The sequence below is a fragment of the Euleptes europaea genome, chromosome 1, assembly GCF_029931775.1.
Source record: "Euleptes europaea isolate rEulEur1 chromosome 1, rEulEur1.hap1, whole genome shotgun sequence".
NCBI lineage: Eukaryota > Metazoa > Chordata > Lepidosauria > Squamata > Sphaerodactylidae > Euleptes > Euleptes europaea.
The window spans coordinates 5,505,323-5,525,948 of NC_079312.1; the positions used below are offsets into that span (position 1 = coordinate 5,505,323).

General features: G+C 48.6%; 1 protein-coding gene and 1 pseudogene across 1 annotated transcript; both read right to left on the reverse strand.

Moving 5' to 3' along the window:
• Positions 1-1,393: 1,393 nt before the first annotated feature.
• On the reverse strand, positions 1,394-19,702 carry LOC130488804 (zinc finger protein 420-like; the record flags this gene model as incomplete). The annotated part of the gene is made up of 6 exons (XM_056862469.1): positions 19,280-19,702; positions 18,874-18,988; positions 15,783-15,853; positions 15,448-15,574; positions 3,064-3,684; positions 1,394-2,904 (listed from the first exon to the last, which is right to left on the reverse strand). Coding segments are annotated over exons 1-6 (2,868 nt in total), but the record flags the coding sequence as incomplete, so codon positions are not given.
• Positions 17,947-18,447, reverse strand: LOC130488853 (40S ribosomal protein S19-like; annotated as a pseudogene).
• Positions 19,703-20,626: the final 924 nt, after the last annotated feature.

The following is a 20,626-nucleotide window of genomic DNA, read 5'->3' on the forward strand; positions in this document are numbered from 1 at the left end:
ACCTGGACTCTGAGGAGGGGAAAAGTCCCCTTTCAGAGGCCAGGTCCACCAATTGGCTTCTATGGGCCTCCGGAGGCCAGGTCTACTGCCAAGAAAGCCAATGGGTAGACCTGGCCTCCCAATGGGACTCAGCCAGAGGCCAGGTCTACCAATAGGCTTTTACGGCGGTAGACCAGGCCTCCAGACGAGGACTCCGGACGGGGAGGGGGAAATGGCAGGGACTTACAATTTATTTTTTATCAATAAAAAAGATCATTATTAAGTATGATATCAAGTTTTATTCAGTGTACCTATAGTTTAATTAAGACTTAAAACTTTAAAGTTTATTAAGTTAATAAACAGTGTACCTACCTATATAGTTTAAGTTTAAGAAATTTGGCTCTCAAAAGAAATCTCAATCCTTGTACTGTTGATATTTGGCTCTTTTGACTAATGAGTTTGCCGACCCCTGTTGTAGGCTATCCGGGCTGCATAGGGAGGATTTCAAAGCACCTGGTGTGCCTGAGTCAATCAGGTGTTACGGCTGCTCAGAGGTGATTGTCCATTTACTGTAAATGGTCTCGCATTGCTTTGATGAAATATCCTTTAAGCAGAGATATTTGGTACACAGGCTATGGAGCTGGGGGGTATATAAAAGCCCTAGTGACATCCTACCTCTCTGTTGGAAATGGGCTCTGGATTTGGCAGGCAGATGAGCGCTCTGAAACCAATCCGAAAGATCTCCGCATTGTACTTTAGGCTTCCAAGGGGCCCCCCTTAAAAAAACTGAAAGAAGTTGGGGGATCAAATTGGAGGAGGGGTCAGGGGCCTTACACTGTGCATTCAAAAAGGTTTTTCCATTGTGTGAGTTCTTCAATAACCTTGACGATGGCCACTGTGTCTGAATCTTTTTCCAAACTCTGAGCATTCAAAGGGTTTCTAGCCTGTGTGGATTCTTTGGCTGGAGAGCCAGCATGGTGTAGTGGTTAAGAACGGTGGTTTGGAGCAGTGGAGTCTGATCTGGAGAACCAGGTTTGATTCCCCACACCTCCACATGAGCAGCGGAGGCTAATCTGGTGAACTGGATTTGTTCCCCACCCCTACACACGAGGCCAGCTCGGTGATCCCTTGGGCAAGTCATTCTCTCTCAGCCTCACCTACCTCACAGGGTGACTGTTGTGGGGAGGGGAAGAGAAGATGATTGTAAGCCGTTTGAGTCTCCCTTAAGTGGCAGAGAAAGTTGGCAGATAAAACCCAACTCTTCTTCTTTAAGACTGCCACTGTGACTGAATCTCTGAGCATTTCCACACACTGACCATTTAAGGGTTTCTCCCGTGTGGTTCTTTGATGCTCTTTAAAATTGCTGCTGCGACTGAATCTCTCTCCATACTCTGAGCACTCAAAAGGTTTTTCCCGTGTGGGTTCTTTGATGCTGTTGAAGAGTGCCATTGCGACTAAATTTCTTTCCACGCTCTGAGCATTCATAAGGTTTCTCCCTTGTGTGGGCTCTTAGATGCCCTTGAAGATGGCTACTGCAACTGAATCTCTTTCCACACTCTGAGCATTCAAAAGGTTTCTCCCCTGTGTGCGTTCTTTGATGCTGTTGAAGAGTGAAACTGCGATTGAATCTCTTTCCACACTCTGAGCACTCAAAAGGTTTCTCCCCTGTGTGGGTTCTTAAATGCTTTTGAAGATCACCACTGCAACTAAATCTCTTTCCACACTCTGAGCATTCAAAAGGTTTCTCCCCTGTGTGCGTTCTTTGATGCTGTTGAAGAGTGAAACTGCGATTGAATCTCTTTCCACACTCGGAACATTCAAAAGGTTTCTCCCCTGTGTGGGATCTTTGATGTATTTGAAGATAACTACACTGACTGAACCTCTTTCCACACTCTGAGCATTCAAAAGGTTTCTCTCCTGTGTGGGTTCTTTGATGCTTTTCAAGATTGGCACTCTGACTGAATCTCTTTCCACATTCTGAGCATTCAAAAGGTTTTTCTCCTGTGTGTGTTCTTTGATGGTTTTGAAGACTGCAACTGTAACTGAATCTCTTTCCACACTCTGAGCATTCAAAAGGTTTCTCCCCTGTGTGCGTTCTTTGATGCTGTTGAAGACTGCTACTTTGACTGAATCTCTTTCCACACTCTGAGCATTCAAAAGGTTTCTCCCCTGTATGGGTTCTCTGATGGCTTTGAAGATAGTAACTGTGACTGAATCTCTTTCCACATTCTGAGCATTCAAAAGGTTTCTCCCCTGTGTGGATTCTTTGATGTATTTGAAGATGGTAACTGCGACTAAATCTCTTTTTACACTCTGAGCATTCAAAAGGTTTCTCCCCTGTGTGGGTTCTAAAATGCTTTTTAAGACTGCCACTGCAACTAAATCTCTTTCCACACTCTGAGCATTCAAAAGGTTTCTCCCCTGTGTGCGTTCTTTGATGCTGCTGAAGATTGCCACTGCGACTGAATCTCTTTCCACACTGTGAGCATTCAAAAGGTTTCTCCCCTGTGTGGGTTCTTAAATGCCCTTGAAGATGGCTACTGCAACTGAATCTTTTTCCACACTCTGAGCATTCAAATGGTTTCTCCCCTGTGTGAGTTCTTTGATGCAGTTGAAGAGTGGAACTGCGACTGAATCTCTTTCCACACTCTGAGCATTCAAAAGGTTTCTCCCCTGTGTGGGTTCTTAAATGCATTTGAAGATCACCACTGCAACTAAATCTCTTTCCACACTCTGAGCATTCAAAAGGTTTCTCCCCTGTGTGTGTTCTTTGATGTATTTGAAGATTGCTACTTTGACTGAATCTCTTTCCACACTCTGAACATTCAAAAGGTTTCTCCCCTGTGTGTGTTCTTTGATGGCTTTGAAGATTGCCACTCTGACTGAATCTCTTTCCACACTCTGAGCATTCAAAAGGTTTCTCCCCTGTGTGGGTTCTTAAATGCTTTTGAAGAGCACCACTGACACTAAATCTCTTTCCACACTCTGAGCATTCAAAAGGATTCTCCCCTGTGTGGGTTCTTTGATGTATTTGAAGATGGCTACGCTGACTGAGTTTATTTCCACCCTCTGAGTACTGAAAACGTTTCTCCCCTGTATGTTGTTTTTTGTGCACAAGGAGCTTTGATCTGTATCTGAAGTTCTTTCCACACAAAGAGCATTTATGTGCCCCCATTATTCTATGCTTCGGGAAAAGTGCATTTCCTTTTCTTCCACAAGAGAACATCCTTCCACTTTCTGTGCAGATAAATGGCTTCTCTCCTGAATGAATTATTTCATGTTCAAGACGGTCTGATTTCTGTGAGAAGCTCTTGCCACAGTCTGTGTAGCTATAAGGTTTCGCTCCTTTATGTGTTCTTTGATGCCTAAGGAGTTCTGCTCTATGAAGGAAGCTCTTGCCACACTCCAAGCATTGATGGGTCTCCTTTCCAGTGTGCATTTGCAAATGGATATCATATTGGATTTGATTTGAGAAGTTCATTCCACACTCAGAGCACTTATATGCTTCCTCCACCATGTGGCCTTGTTTACGGAAATCCCGTCTTTTGTCAGAAATTGATTTATCTTTCTTCTCGACTATGTGACTTCCTTTCTGCCTCTTAAGTCTGCCTTGATTCCTGAAGTTTCTTTTCAAATCACTCTTCACTTCATCTGTTAAGAGTTGATGCAGTTCCTCATCACCCACCTTCCACTGATCACCCCCTTCTGTAATGAAAAGAGAGATCCCGTTAGCACCTACACAAGGAAGTCTAATAATCCACAAACAAAACATTTCAGTGGCTTTTTCCTGCTTTATATTGAAGGGTACATTACTATGCCTTTTAAAGCGACATGAAAGCCTGCTGCATCAGAAAGGCTTGGTTTGCAGTCTAACGATTTACACAGCTCCTCACCAGAGTGAATTCTTGGATATGAAGTAATGGCTGATTTCCGACTGAAGGTAATTTCCCTTTCCATGTAATCATGATTTCTCTCCTGAGGGAATTTTTCTCTTAGGAAGAATGCTCAGGTTTCTAGAATCACAGACTCATAGAAAGTACCACCAGTGGCATCTAGTCCAGCCCCCTGCACAATGCAGGAAATTCATAACTACCTCCGCCCCCCCGACACCCCTAGTGACAAGAAGCTGGCCAAGATGCCTTCCCTGTCATCATCTGCCTAAGGTCACAGAAAGAGCATTGCTGACAGATGGCCATCTAACCTCTTAAAAACCTCCAGGGAAGGAGAGTTTACCACTTCCTGTTGAAGTCTGTTCCACTGAGAAACTGCTCTGTTAGAAAATTCTTCCTAATGTCTAGATGGAAACTCTTTTCATTTAATTTCAACCCGTTGGTTCTGGTCCGACCTTCTTGGGCAACAGAAAACAACTCGGCACCCTCTATATGACAGTCCTTCAAGTACTTGAAGATGGTTATCATATCCCCTCTCAGTTTTCTCCTCTTCAGGCTAAACATACCCAGCTCCTTCAACGTTTCCTCACAGGACTTGGTCTTCAGATCCCTCACCATCTTTGTTGACCTCCTCTGGACACTTTCCAGCTTGTCTACATCTTTTTTACGTTGTGATGCTCAAAACTAAACACAGTACTCTAGGTGAGATCTAACCAGAGCAGAGTAAAGCGATAGCATCACTTCACATGATCTGGACACTATACTTCCGTTGATACTGCCCAGGATCCCATTTGCCTTTTTAGCTACTTGTCAGGCTTCAGCAAATGAATGGGGCACAGCATTTCAGGCAGTAGAACTCAAATCCAGGCAGAGCAGCGATTCAAAACTTTATTCCAAAAGTAGTGATTTCAGTAAGGAGACAAACAAGGCTGGAATACATGACTGGGGGAGAGAGGATGCATATATAGGGCTGATACAATAGGGTTACAGGAACAAAGAGACAATGTAGTCTCTTTGCCGGTAATGACTTAAGTAAAACTGCCAGTAACGACTTAAGTAAAACTGAAACAGAAACAATTATGAGCAATCAGTGGAGGAGATGGCCGAGCTCTCGGCTTTGTGCACGGGACCCGATATCAGATCGGAGATTTACACGGGCGGGTCCCAATACAATTGTAAATCCCTGGCCGGAGCTCGTGTGCAAAACGGGGGGGGGGGGAAGGAGTGCACGGAGAACTCCATCTTGTTCGCGGGGAAACCATCTTGTTTGGGAACGGAGCTGTCAGAAGCCCTATCTGACATTCCGCCTCTCCAAAGACCCCCTCCCTGGGTTCCCAGGTTTGTTGGGACAACACTGATGGAACTCGGTGATCAGAGAGGGAGCCTTCACGTGTTCTGCCGCAACCCACTCATCATGATTTGAGTTCAAGTGTTTCCAGCGCACCAGGTACTCCAGCTGACCTCTCCGCAGCCTGGAGTCCAGGACCCTGGAAATTTCAAAATGCTGTTCCCCCTGCACCATGATAGGTGTCGCCGCTGGGGGTTCGGGGTGCCAATCGGGAGCGGGAGAAAAGCGCTTCAGAAGGCTCACGTGAAACATGGGGTGTACCCCTTGCAGAGTCTTGGGGAGGTCCAGTTCAGCAGTGACCTCATTGATTACTCGGGATATAGTAAACGGACCCACGTACTTTTGGCAAAGTTTTCTACAGGGATACAGGGACTTTAAGTTCTTGGTGGAAAGGTACACCTTCTCTCCGACCACAAGATCCCACTGAGGCGCTCTGTGTTTGTCAGCCTGCGCCTTTTACCATTCCTTAGCCTGGTCCAACTGTTTAACAAGTCCTGGCCAAGTATTTCTGACAGTGTTAGACCATGCCGACACCTCCGGAGGGTCGCCTCCCGGCGGGAGGGGGACCGCCCCCAAAGGGTCGAATTCCATCCCATAGACAGTCTTAAAGGGAATCTGCCCAGTAGCAGAGTGCACAGAGTTGTTATAGGCGTACTCCGCCAGGGGCAACAGGTCGACCCAATTATCCTGGTGATAATTGGTGAAGCAGCGCAAGTAGCATTCAACGACAGCATTCACCCTCTCCGTCTGCCCATCCGTCTGGGGGCGATAGGCTGACGGTAAACCTTGTTGTACCCCAACAATTCCCAAAAACGCCTGCCAGAATTTAGACAGGAACACCGAGCCTCTGTTGCTCACGATCTTCCGGGGAAAACCGTGCAGACGAAAGATCTGTTGAACGAACAGGCGGGCGAACTTGTGGGCTGAGGGCAACCCCTCGCACGGAATAAGGTGGATCTGCTTAGAAAACAGGTTCGTAATCACCCAAAGCACGGTTTTCCCCTGGCTAGGGGGAAGATTGGTCACAAAGTCCATACCAATCACCCACCAGGGAGCCTCCGGGGTCTCCAGGGGTTTCAGCAGTCCAGGGGGCTTTCCCATAAGACGTTTATTGGTAGTACACGTTGGGCAGGACCTTACAAAACCATCAATGTCCTGGCGCATCCCTGGCCACCAAAAGCGCCGCCTTACCAGGTGTAGGGTCTTAACGAACCTAAAGTGACCCCCCGTCTTGGAGCTGTGGCTCCATTCTAGCACCTCCCGGCGCAGCTTCTGGGGAACATAAGTCTTTCCTTCCGGGGTCCCAGTTTCTTCCACCCCAAGGGAATCCTCCCCTCGTTCCTCACGAAGAACCTCCTCTCACCTGGTCTTTGCGGCAGAGGCCAGATCTCCAGGGACCCCCTGGGAGCAGGGGAATCATGAGTCTCCCTCTGCGGGAGGACCGGAGGAGGCGGAGAACCTGCCGCCTGGGTCTGGGCCCGGGTCAGGGCTCCCGGGGGGGAGAGGCTTCGGGTGCTTCCTCTTGCTGGAGGTCCGGTACAGGCGGGGTAACCGCCGCCCGGGTCTGGGCCTGGGTCTGAACCCCTAGGGGACGGGTGGCACCGCTCGTGCAGCCTTGCGGAAGAACCGGGGCAGTTGAGGGGGGCGCTGCTCAGGCTTGGGCCCGGGTCAGAACTCCTGCGCTTGCCACCTCCAGGTCCAAGCCTAGGTGTTCTGGGGTAAAAAGGGACCCAAGCGGCCGCTTGACTCTGCAGTCGTACTGCGGCATGCGGGAGAGACCATCCGCCAGGCAATTCTCCCTCCCGGGAACATGCTTAATGGTGAAGCGGAATCTAGAAAAAAAATCCGCCCACCTCAGCTGTTTGGCCGAGAGCCTCCTCTGCCCCAAGATGGCCTCGAGGTTCCGGTGGTCTGTTTAAACCTCGAATGGCACCGTCGCCCCCTCTATGAACTGGCGCCAAACCGTGAGGGCATGTTTGATAGCCATGGCCTCCTTCTCCCCAACTGGCCAGTTGAGCTCAGCCCCAGAGAATTTCTTGGAAAAGTAAGTGCAGGGTCTGAGCCTCCCCTGGGCGTCCTTTTGCAGAAGCGCTCCCCCCCATTGCCTTGTCAGAAGCATCTACGTGCAGGACGAAAGGCTGAGAACAGTGGGAGTGAGCTAAAACGGGCTTAGACGTGAACCGGCTCTTAAGCAAGTCAAACGCTGCCTGGCAGCGGTCGTCCCATGCCACCTGGTAGTTAGCAGCCATGGCTGCCTGACCCCTCCCCTTGAGGAGGTCCGTGATCGGGAGGGCTATCTCAGCAAAATCCGGGATGAATCCCCGATAGAAATTTGCAAAGCCCAGAAATTGCTGAACTTGCTTACGGGTTTGGGGGGGTTCCCAGTCTCGGACCGCCTGGACCTTCTCGGAGTCCATGATTAACCTGTTAGGAGACACTACAAACCCAAGGAACGCAAGCTTGTCCTGATTAAAGGCACACTTGGACAGTTTGGCGTATAGATGGTGCTCCCTCAGTCGGCGCAGTACCTCCCGCACCAACGTCCGGTGTACCTCCGGATCCCGAGAATAGATTAAAATGTCATCCAAGTACACGATAACCCCCCGAAACAATAAATCATGTAAAATCTTGTTGATGAGTTGCATGAAGCAGGACGGAGCTCCAGACAACCCGAACGGCATCACGCTAAACTCAAACAGACCAAAACAACATGAGAAGGCTGTCTTTGCCTCGTCCCCCTCCTTAATCCGGACCCGGTAATAGGCTTCCACCAGGACCAGTTTCGAAAATACCCTGCCTTCCTGTAACTGACTGAGGTCAGGGATGAGGGGGATGGGGTACGCATTCTTTTCAGTCACTGCATTGAGACCCCTGTAGTCTACACACAACCAGAGGTCCGAACTCCCCTTTTTCTTTACAAAGAAGCAGGGTGAGGAGAATTCAGCCTTGGATGGACGGATGAACCCCCTAGCCAGATTCTTGTCCAGAAACTCCCGCAACACAGTCTTTTCCAGGGGGCTCATGGGGTAAACCCGGGCCTTGGAGGGCTTCATGTCCGCAGTGAGCTCAATGGCACAGTCCGTAGTGCGGTGAGGGGGTAGTAAATTACAGTCCTTCCCCTCAAATACGTCCATAAAGTCCTGATACTCCGGGGGTAGTGTCACACGGGTCGCTGTCATGGCAGTCACCCTCCCCCCATCGGGCATGTCCTCCCGGCAATGCCACCGGCATTGTGGAGACTCAAATACTATTTGACACTGCGTCCAGTCAATGCTGGGGTTGTGACCCGCCAGCCAGTTGCTTCCCAGAACCACTGGGTAAGCGATCCCAGGAGCAATGGTAAGGCTGATCTGCTCCCAGTGATCACCCACCCCCAACAACACTGGGTCAGAGTGCAAATGAACGGGACCCCCGTGTAGGTCGCTCCCGTCCATCTGGCGGAAGCTCAAGGCTGATCCAACTCCACCGCCCCCAACTGCAATTGGTCAAACACACCCTGGTCTATTAATGTCCTGGAGCAGCCAGAGTCCAAAATGCCCACTACTGCAATTGGATCCCCTCCCCGGGGATTCTTTAACACCACTGGCACCAGTAGTCTCTCTCCCTGGTCACTCACCCAGGTCGGAACCGGCTCATTTCCTTGCAACGTAGCCTCCTGTGCCAGTTCAATCACAGCAAGGTTTCTTCGTTTTTTGCCGGTGAGGCTTCTCCGGAGCAGCAGCGATGTTCACACGGAGTAGGCTCCAGGTCTGCGCTTAGAGCCGCTGCGCCAAGCTGGGTGGGTGTTCCTTCTGTTATCCTTCGGTCTGGAATTCGGCGATCGGTGGGGATCGCTCTGTCTGCCGTCTGTCCTGGGGATCCGTTGGTACACTTGGCCGCAAAGTGTCCCATTCTCCCGCAACGCAAACAGGCCCCCTCTTTGAAACGGTGCGCCTTCACTTCCAGGAACCTGCCTCGGTTCCCCTCGCCATGGTGCACCCCTGCCGCGGCATTCCCCCTTGTTGGGCCTCTGGGGGGGTTCCCTTCCCGGGCGATCCTTGGCAAACTGCAAGGTGAGCTTACGGTGCTCCACTTGCCCTGCCAGCCGGATCCAGCCCTCCACTGTTTCAGGGTCACCCAGAGTCAGGCAGCCTTCCAACACTTCCCATCGCAGTCCCAAGTGTTGGACCTTGGTGGCCTCGCTCCACTCCCTTACTTTGCACGCCAGGGACTGGAAATCTTGGGCATATTCCAGTACTGTACGGGACCCTTGCCTCAATTTGCGCATGGCGATCTTGGCCCTCTCCGCCCGGTGCGGGTCCTCAAACAGGCGGTGCAGGGCTTCCAGGAAACCATTGAGGGAGCGCAAAAGTCCGGGACTAACTTCCGTTGCTGTTACTGCCCACTCCACCGCCTCCCTCTCCAGAAGTCCGATGGCGTACCGAACTCGGGCTTCTTCGGAGGGGAAAGTCTCACCCTGGTCCTTCATGAAGCCAGAAAATTGTAGTAAGAAGTGGGGTAACAGGGCGCAGGTTCCATCAAAGGAGATCTTCAGGTCCCGGGGGGCAGTGCGTGGAGGATGAATGGAGGGGGAAGTTGTAGCGACGATGGATGATCGGAGTCCTCGCACCGTTCCTGCTAGCGCCGTCATCTCCCTCCTTAGGGTCCCCAGCTGGTCCTGAAGCTCCTGGTTCTGCTGAGTCAGGTCTTGGTTCTGCTCCTGCAGAAGACGGCGTTCCTCTTCTCGGGGGCACGGGGTTGAGGTGATTGTAGCTCGGCCTCGGAGCGGTTCCTCATCCCTGGAGTACAGGTCATCCAGCGGGCCTCGATATAGGAGATAGAAGCTTGGCCCCGTGGTTGATTGGTGGACATACTGTCCGGCGATCCGCGGTGCCCCCTCGGCAAGTTCTGCAGGGCACCTTCCCAGGGTTACTTCCTCCCGGCTTGGGTCTGCTCCTCTCGGGGCTGCTTCCTCCCGGGGCAGGACCGCTCCCTGCTGTTCCGACAGGCAGAGGCGTTTGTACCGCCGGATCAGTTCGGCGGATCAGGTCGAATCTTTCCCAAGAACTAACTAGTAGAAAATGAAAAACATGGATTCCAGCCTTTATGTCAGGCTTCAGCAAATGCACGGCATTTCAGGCAATAGAACTCAAATCCAGGCAGAGCAGCGATCCAAAGATTTATTCCGAAAGTAGTGATTTCAGTAAGGAGACAAACAAGGCTGGAATACATGACTGGGGGAGAGAGGATACATATATAGGGCTGATACAATAGGGTTACAGGAACAAAGAGGCAATGTAGTCATTTCCTGCCGGTAACGACTTAAGTAAAAATGAAACAGAAACAATTATGAGCAATCAGTGGAGGAGATGGCCGAGCTCTCGGCTTTGTGCACGGGACCCGATATCAGATCGGAGATTTACACGGGCGGGTCCCAATACAATTGTAAATCTCTGGCCGGAGCTCGTGTGCAAAACGGGGGGGGGGAGGAGTGCACAGAGAACTCCATCTTGTTCGTGGGGAAACCATCTTGTTTGGGAACGGAGCTGTCAGAAGCCCTATCTGACACTACCACATCACACTGCCGACTCATGTTCAGAGTTTGGTCTAGTAAGACCCCAAGATCCTTTTCGCACCCACTACTGCTCAGACAAGTGTCCCCAATCCTATAATTATCCATTTGATTTTTCCTACCTAAATGCAGAACTTTACATTTGTCTTTGTTGAAGTGCATTTCATTAGTTTTAGCCCAGTTCTCCAGCCTGTCAAGATCCATGAAGGCAGGTGGCATCGCGATGCTGCCAGTGGGGCGGCCATGAGTGCCTGGTCAGTGATGGTGGCTGCCCTCTCAGTAACTCGGCCACCTCTGGCTGGTTGCCAGACCTCTGTTAGAAAATTCTTCCTAATGTCTAGACGGAAACTCTTTTGATTTAATTTCAGCCCGTTGGTTCTAGTCTGACCTTCTGGGGCAACAGCAAACAACTCGGCACCATCCTCTATATGACAGCCCCTCAAATGCCTGAAGATGGTTATCATATCCCCCCTCAGTCTTCTCTTCAGGCTAAACATACCCAGCTCCTTCAACCTTTCCTCATAGGACTTGGTCTCCAGACCCGCCCCACCATCTTTGTTGCCTTCCAGCATGTCTACATCTTTCTTAAACTGTGGTGCCCAAAACTGAACAGAGTACTCTAGGTGAGGTCTAACTAGGGCAGAGTAAAGTGATAACATCACTTCATGTGATCTGGACACTATACTTCTGTTGATAAAGCCCAAGAGCGCATTTGCCTTTTTAGCTACCGCATCACACTGGTAACTCATGTTCAGTGTTTGGTCTACTAAGACCCCAAGATCCTTTTCACACACACTACTGCTCAGACAAGTCTTCCCCATCCTATCATTATGCATTTGATTTTTCCTACCTAAATGCAGAACTTTACATTTGTCTTTGTTGAAGTGCATTTTATTAGTTCTAGCCCACTTCTCCAGCCTGTCAAGATCATCCTGCATCTTGGCTCTGTCTTCTACCGAATTTGCTACCTTTCCCAATTTAGTATCATCTGCAAATTTAATAAGCATCCCCTCTATTCCTTCATCCAAATCATTTATCAAGATGTTGAACAACACAGGGACCAGCACAGATCCCTGAGGAACTCCACTAGTCACTTCTCTCCAAGTGGATGAGGAACCATGAACTAGCACTCTTTGGGTGCGATCTGTCAACCAATTACAGATCCACCTAACTGTAATAGGACCTAAACCACATTTTCCCAATTTGTCAACTAGAATACTATGTGGAACCTTATCAAAAGCCTTACTGAAATCTAGATAAACTATGTCTACAGCATTTCCATGGTCCAGCAAGGTAGTAACTTACTCAAAAAAAGAGATAAGATTAGTCTGGCATGACTTGTTCTTGAGAAACTCATGCTGGCTCTTAGTGATCATATCCATCCTTTCTAAATGCTCAAGGCTGACTGTTTGATGATATGTTCGAAAACCTTTCGTGGTATAGAAGTCAAGCTGATGGGTCAGTAGTTACCTAGATCTTCCTTTTTCCCCTTCTTAAAGATGGGGACCACATTTGCCCGTCTCCAATCTTCTTGCACCTGACCCGTTTGCCAAGACTTTTAAAAAATGATGGACAGAGGCTCAGAAATTACATCTGCAAGTTCTTTAAGTACCCTTGGATGCAATTCATCTGGCCCTGAGGACTTCGTTTCATTTAAAGAAACCAGGTGTTTGTGCACTACCAATGCCAATCCTTGGCTGCAAATCACTTCCCTCATCATGGGTTCTATTTAAGCCATGTTGAGCACCACTTCTTTTGCAAGAAAAGACTGCGGAAAAGTAGGGATTGAGGAGTTTTGCCCTCTCTTCATCTCCTGTTACAATTTCACTTTCCGGTCCACGCAATGGGTTTATCTTGTCCTTGTTATTACTCTTACTCTGTACATAAGAAAATAACCCTTTTTTGGTTGTGTTCAGCATCACTTGCTAGCATAAGCTCATACTGAGCTTTAGCTTTCCTAGCACTCTCCCTACAAGCACAAGTTTATATTCCTCTTTGGTTATGAGCCCTCCTTCCACTTCCCAAATTAGTCTTTTTTATTTCTCAAATCTTTAAAAAGCTGTTTATGGAGCCACCCTGGCCTCTTTAGGCTCCTCCCATTTTTCCTTCTCATAGGAATGATTCTTCAGGATTTCATTTTTAAGAAACTCCCACCCTTCTTGAACTCCCTTCTCCTTAAGTATTTCTGACCATAGGATACAACCCAGCGTAAGTTTAAGTTTGTTAAAATTTGATCTCTGGATGTCCAACCTATATGTCTGAGTACATACAGTTTCTCCTTTCCCCAATATCGTAAATTCCAAGATTACATGGTCACTGCTACTCAGGGTGCCTACTATCGTATATACTCGCGTATAAGCCGAGTTTTTCAGCCCAAAAAAAAGGGCTGAAAAAGCCGGCCTCGGCTTATACGCGGGTCAATACGGTAGAGGGGGGAAGGAGGAGGGAGGAGGGAGGGGGGAACTTACCACCGCCATCTTTTCCAGGCTGAGAGCGGCCTCCAGAGCCCCCCTGCGGCCGCGGGGAGGGCGCTCCGCCGCCCCCGCCGCCTTCTCCCGGCCGGGAGCGGCCTACAGAGGCCCGCTGCGGCCGCGGGGAGGGCGCTCCGCCGCCCCCGCCGCCTTCTCCCGGCCGGGAGCGGCCTTCAGAGGCCCGCTGCGGCCGCGGGGAGGGCGCTCCGCCGCCCCCGCCGCCTTCTCCCGGCCGGGAGCGGCCTACAGAGGCCCGCTGCGGCCGCGGGGAGGGCGCTCCGCCGCCCCCGCCGGATCCGCCGCTTCCCGCCGCCAGGAGCCCAGAAGGTAAGTCTTGGGGGGGGAGGGGTTATAAGCCGACCCTCGGCTTATACGCGGGTGCCTAATTTTCCCCCATTTTTGGGGATAAATTAGGCACCTCGGCTTATACGCGGGTCGGCTTATACACGGGTATATACGGTACTTTAACCTCATCAACCAATTCTTCCCTGTTCGTGAGAATCAAGTCTAAGACAGCAGAACCCCTTGTTTCCCTGTCCACTTTCTGGAATAGGAAGTTGTCAGCTAAACAAGTCAGGAGTTTATTGGATCTTGCATTTTTAGCAGAGTTGGACTTCCAGCAGATATCAGGGTAATTAAAGTCTCCCATGACCACCACATCCTGTCTCTTTGAGAACTTTGTAAATTGGTCCAGGAGTTTTTCTCCTAAAAGATTTTTCCAAAAACCACACTTTCATTTTCATTTTCCCTGGAGCAGTTTCTACAATGATTCCTGTTTTGGTTGACCTTTCTTCTTGGACTGTGATTAAATGGAAGCCTCCTCCTTTGGATGGAATGGACTTATCGCTCCTGTTATGTTTGTGTGGTTTCCCTCCTGCCTTAGTAGTTAATCTCATAAGAACATAAGAAAGGCCCTGCTGGATCAGACCAAGGCCCATCAAGTCCAGCAGTCTGTTCACACAGTGGCCAACCAGCTGCCTCTAGGAAGCCACAAACAAGATGAGTGCAGCAGCACCATTCTGCCTGTGTTCCACCGCACCCAAAATAGGCATGCTCCTCTGACACTAGAGAGAATAGATATGCAGCATGCATCCATTCTTATAGCCATGAATACTCCTCTCCATCTTCGACATTTTCTTTAGAGTCTTCATTCTGGTTTTTCCCCCCAAACAGAACCCCTGAAATCCCCCTACCATCTCCTCTATATGTGCTGCTGGAATAAAGAAAGATGTCCAGTAAGCACCTATGCAAGAAGCCAAGCAACCCATCAGGCACTGATCATTAATGGGTCTGCATTTCCTTTATCAGACTTTCCCCCCAACAGAGCAGCTGGTCACATCTTATCACCAGCCAGGCCCCCCAGGTGAGCAGCCTTTATAGTCTTCTTATCCCTCTCCATGTGTACTTTTCTCCCTTACAGTGGCAAAAAATCATTCCCCCACAGTTCACATTTGAATTGTCATGCAACTCTTTTGAGTATCTGCTATTGATCTATGTCTGTGACTAAATAGAAGAGACATAGAAGAGGCTTTTATACCCCGCTTTTCTCTACCCTAAACTCAAAGAAACTTACAAATCACATTCCTTTCCCCTCTCTACAACAGACACTTTGTGAGGTGGTGGGACTGAGAGAGTTCTGAGTGAATGTGACTGTCCCACGTTCACCTAGCTGGCCTCATGTGAAGGAGTGGAGAATTGAACTATTTTCCCAGACTAGAGTCTGCTGGGGGGGGGAGAGAAAGAGAGAGAGAAAGGGAATGGAAGAATGGCAACCTGGTCAAGATTAAAGCCCACAATCCCAACCAGTATAACGGGGAAGGCTGCATTCCACAAACAGTCAGAGGGGATGACAGTAATCCCATCTGGGGGACAAGTGCGTTGCAAACATTGGAAACTGAGAAATTAGGATGGGCCCCCTTCCAGAGTCTTCCTGAGGGCCTCTCAGTCCCTCATTGGCCTCTGCCAGGACACCCTCTATGGCGTGGGAGATGGCCACATCACAGGCCCCTTTTGCCCCTGGGCCAGCCAGGCCGCTTGGGGCATTCTACCCGGGCATGCTGAATATCGCTGCCACCCCACCACCTTGAGGCTCCCAAAAGGGATCAATAACAGGGCAGGCTTGAACATACTGACGTTCAAGATTTTGATTCACACATAAGCCCAATGGCACAATCCTAATGACAGCAATTTGCACCTTTGGCACCTTACCAAGAGAGGCCATGCCCTCATAGTTCTCCATCATGACTTCCCTGTAGAGAGCTTTTTGGTCTGGATCTAGTATGGCCCACTCTGCCTCAGTGAAATGTACGGTCACCTCCTCAAAGGAAACTGGAGACTGAAAGAAAAAACAGATTCCCTTGTCAGAGATCATGGCAAGCAGAGATGGCACTTTGGAAGGTGACGTTCTGGGAGGGTAGCTTGCAATGTGTAAAAAGACTGGTGTTCTTAGCCTCCTGCCTGGGCCCCTTAAAAACAACTGCAGGAGAGAAGCCCCCTTGAGAAAGGAGGGAGGACCCGGGCTGTCCCCTGCTCATCTTGCTTACCTGGACTAGAGGTGAAACAGCTGTTTCCACACCTTCGCAAACAAAATGGATCAACACTGTCTCTTCCACGCCTGCGAGGGAGAGAAAAGTGGAAGAAAGGGTATTAGCCTCAACTTCCTCTTTTGTTTGATACTTTGAATCGTGCTTCATGCACCCTGTTCCCAGGGCTGTGACACTTTGCCGCATGCACGCTAAAAAAAACTGTAACGCTTTGTAGTAAGTTGTAGGAGAGGTGGAAGAGAAACAAAAAGTACCCATCAACCTCGAGGGGGTCTAAATGCTGCTGCAACATTTCAGGCTCCTGTGATACTTTAAACCTTTCCTGTGAATGCTGGAGCTCAAATACATGGCAACATCTCTGCTGGATCAGAGTGAAAGGGTCTCTGTACCGTTATCTGAGGGCTCTCTCTCTAGGAGGTATGCCTGATTGACAAGCATGGGACCTCAAAAGAGAAGTCTTATAAGGAAGAGAGGCAACTTCTTGAAATAAAATTCTTTTTATTGCTATTTCAATATTTTAAAGGAGAGCTCCAGAGAATATAACATAGGCAGAGTCACAGCAGACTATTACAGAAATTGCACAAAATAGACAGATATTAAATATGCATTAAAAATATAGGGCAATATCCGTGAGTGCCTGGAATGTCTACTGACCAACTAATGTCACATCTGGGTTTTCAGCCAGAGGAAACAACAATGTGACATCACATCCGCCCAAAGCTGCTGCCCATGCTACTCCAAAGCCTGGCATCCCTCGTCTGTCATTCTATTTCCTGTAGCGGCATGTCAGATGCCCCGCTAAGCATGAGCACAAAACACATTCTCCCCCTATTACTGGCCCCTAGCAACTAGTTGGCAGAGCTTTACTGCCCAGAACATGCAGGCTCCATTTATTCGCAAGACTGAAGAGCTCAGGCCAGATTTGTCTCTCTTTCCTTCTGACCCACGTTGAGTCCCTCTAATGCAAAGAAGGTGGGATATGAATATTGTAATCAATGTGAGGAACTTCCTCCATGAATTTGTCTAATCCCCTTTTAAAGGCATCGCCTTGATTGCCAAAACTTGGGTGGAGAAGCATTTTTTTTTCTTCCTGATCAGAACTTTCTACCCATCAAATTCACTGGGTACAACCAATCCCATCCAGGCACAATGAGTCCTTGTGAAGACAGAAGAACCATTTTGTTCTTTGCTACATCACTATTCTCCATTTTGTGTCTCTAAGATTCAGCACTCAGCAAATTACCATAGGCCTAGCTCACTCTGTTCTCACTCTTTCCCCATGCTTCAATTTCAGCATGTCACTCTGTCACCTGAAACAACATCTTTATAGCTTTTAAGATCAGCAACTTTGTCGTTATGGTTTTCAATATGTTTAGCGTTTAAAGTATATTGGCAAACTTCAGCATGGGTTTGAATGGATTCTTTGGATTTTTATGAATAAGACAATAAAACTGGGATATGTGAATGGATGGAAAAGGATGCTTAGAGAAAGACGAAGAGAGAATATCACATAGTGCAGTCAGCAGAAATCATAGAATAGAATCACAGAATCATAGAGTTGGAAGGGACCACCAGGGTCATCTAGTCCAACCCCCTGAACAATGCAGGAAACTAACAACTACCCCCCTCCCTCATCCCCAGTGACCCCAACCCTCCCTCCGCAATGCAGGATCCCACAATCAAAGCACTCCTGACAGATGGCCATCCAGCCTCTGCTTAAAGACCTCCAAAGATAGGGACTCCACTACCCTCCAAGGCGACGCATTCCACCATCGAACAGCCCTCAGAGGCTTGAGAACCAGGGCCAGACTTGTGATTTGCTGATATGAAAGTACAGAGAAAAAATAGTTCAAAGTGACCTTTTAAAACTCTCTTATCCTTCCCCCCACGCAAAGGGAATAGAAAGGAGATTTCCTTACGTATGTGATTTTGTTTGGCCTTTAAAGTATATGGAAATGCATTCTATGCAAATTTAATGACTTCTTTAGTCTTCCTGGTCAATAGACTTTGAAGATGGATGTGTGAAGTGGAAATTTTATGTTGAGAATGTATTTTGATATACGAATTTCATACATCATCTGTCCATCTGACATGGGGTCAAAGTTTAAAGATTAAAGTTTGTCATGGGAAATTTTGTCTGATTAATTATTTTACGTCTTCCCCCCAGTAAATAAAGAATTTTATTTTTAAACTGAAGCTCATTTTAATGTTTCTTGCTTGCGGCTGCCATCTGCCCAGCAATCCTGTCCGGATCTCTCTGCCCCTGTGGACTAAGTTTGCAACCTCCATCCTGGTCTTTCTCCACCATCTTGAGCCCCTTCAGAGCCTGAAGGACCCTCCTGGCAATGCTCTTGGAGCCCCGGCTGAAGTGGCTGGGCATCACGCCGTTGCGCTGGCGGCCCCCATAGATCTTGGTCATGGAGCCAACTCCAGCACCGCCAAGAAGGTACAGGTGCCGAGCCGTGGATGCAGCTCGAGTGTCGAACCAGTTCTCATAGTAGGGAAGCCAGTTCTTTGTGCTTGGCTAGTTTGACAGTGTCTACCCATTCTGGTACTTTCAGTTTATCTGACTTTTTGAGGAAGGAAGCAAGGGCCCTCACAAACTCCTGCTGGTTCATGTCTTTTACAGTCACACCAGGCATCGTGCGGCCACCTCTGCACTCCCGGACAGGCGAAAAATTTTTTTTGTCTTTTGATTTGTGAGAATATGTCTTTCATGTATAACAACATTATAACTTCCCCAAAACAATATTTTACTGGTTTTACTGGTAAACAACCCTTTATATATTTTATTACTGTGTACCTGTATCCAGATCTATACCATTTTGCTATAATTAATATGACTTCCATATATTTTACATATATTTTTGTGGCTTTGTACATTTTACTTTTTCATTTTTATACTGAAGTATCTACAATAAATAGGAATTTTTAAAATTCAAAGCTTGTATCATTGCTTAATCTCTGTTTTGAACTTTTCTATTAATAAAGCTTTTTTGAGCTTTATGATTTTTGAGTTTACTGGCGTAACCCAGTGATTTCGGTTACCCGACGGGTATACTACTGGGGGGTCAGTTGTCATAGTCCTTACCGCGTAAGAGGGCATCTTGGCCATGCTCCTGGGCCTGGGCCCGCTGCCATTCCTCCAACAGAGCTCTTTCCATCTCACAGAACTCAGCTTCCATCTTCACGGATGGACCCCACCTCTGAAACAGCAGCGAAGGAGGGGGGTAAGAGAAGTAATGGAAGACCCCAAGAAATGGATCATGCCCAACTCCCAGTCTCCACATCTTTCTAACAGCAGACCTGGCAAGGTTTTCCTTCAACCCTGGTAAATTATCTGGAGGGATTAAAAAATTCGCTAGAAGTAGCTGCTGAAGCAGGTTCTTAAATCTCCCATTTGGATAATTAACACTTGAACAAATATCAGACAGGGAAGTTTGAGAAGGTTGGATATCATGGTTTGAATTGGAATACATAGAAAGAAAACCCCTCACCTGTTCAGCCTGCCTCTTCTCCTCTGCCTGACTCAGGAGGAAGCCTTCAGCCAGGGCCACCGCCTGAGAACTGGTCTCTGGCTCGCATCCTCTGACCCAGCGCTGCATTTCCTGGGGCAGGAGGCTTAGGAACTGCTCCAGGATCACCAGGTCCACGATCTGCTTCTTGGTGTGTCTCTCTGGCTTCAGCCAGTGGTTGCAAAGTCCATGGAGCTGGCTGCAAACCTCTCGCGGCCCATCGGCCTCACAGTAGCGGAACTGCCGGAAGCGTCGCCAATGTACTTCTGAGTTCAGAGGCTCCTGATCCCAGGTCTCTGGCTCAGCTTTCTCCCAGAATTCCATGCCACTCCCAGCTTGGATAGGCTGGGGGCCTTTTCTTGATCTCTTGCCCGGTCCAGGTCCTTCTGGGTCCTGCTCTTCCATCTCCTTCTATTGGGTCACGTCTGACTGTGAAATATGCCTTTACTTATTTGGCTACAAAGAGAGGCTTCTCTCTACAGGGTAGAGACAGGGTAGAGACAGATAGCAATCGGCAAGAAAGGAAACAAAAGAGAATGGAGATACATACTGGATCAGAACCAAAGTTCCACTTGTGGTTTGTAATATCATTCTGCTATATTTTTAAAGTTTTGCCTGTTGGGTTCTTTGGGAAAGGTACCTGCCTCTAGCTCTTTAAAGATGCTACAAACTTGCGTCTGATTATTGTTCAGGCTGTTCTAGGGGCTTTGGATGGCCACTAAGTGTGTCAGAAGAGATGCCCACCCAAAGCCATAGTGGTCTCCTGCTTGGTTAGTGCAAGTGGAAATCGAACATTGGCACAGAGTGGGATTGCATCAGGGGTGTGGCTTGTGCATGGAACGAGGATGAGTTAACTTCCGGAAGCCCCTCCAGGCCAGGGCCCAAGGGATGATTGGATGAATAGGAGCTGGGGAAGGCAATGAACCCTGCCAAACATACAAGTTTGCCAATTGGACATTTGGGGGCAGAGCCTGGGGAGGGCATGAGATGCGAACCAATCCATTATAATTCCAGGTGATCTACAGGTTGTACCTGGACATCAGAAACCATGCATCAGGGATATGATAGATGAGGGGGGGCATTTGCCAAAATCCTTAATGGGACTGGAACCCATGCCTTTTGTGCCCTGGGGAGGGAGGTGTTTACATCTCTTGCCTGGCAAATGGATGCTGCTCCTCCCACCCAAACCCCAACACAGAAGGGAGAATTTGTCCTTCTGTCACGGCTCGCTTAAGTGAGCTGGGGAGGTTATGAGGTTGGGGAGACTTGTCTTAGCAGTAATGTGTGCAGAAAGGAGCTAGGGATCATAGTAGACCATACACTGAACTT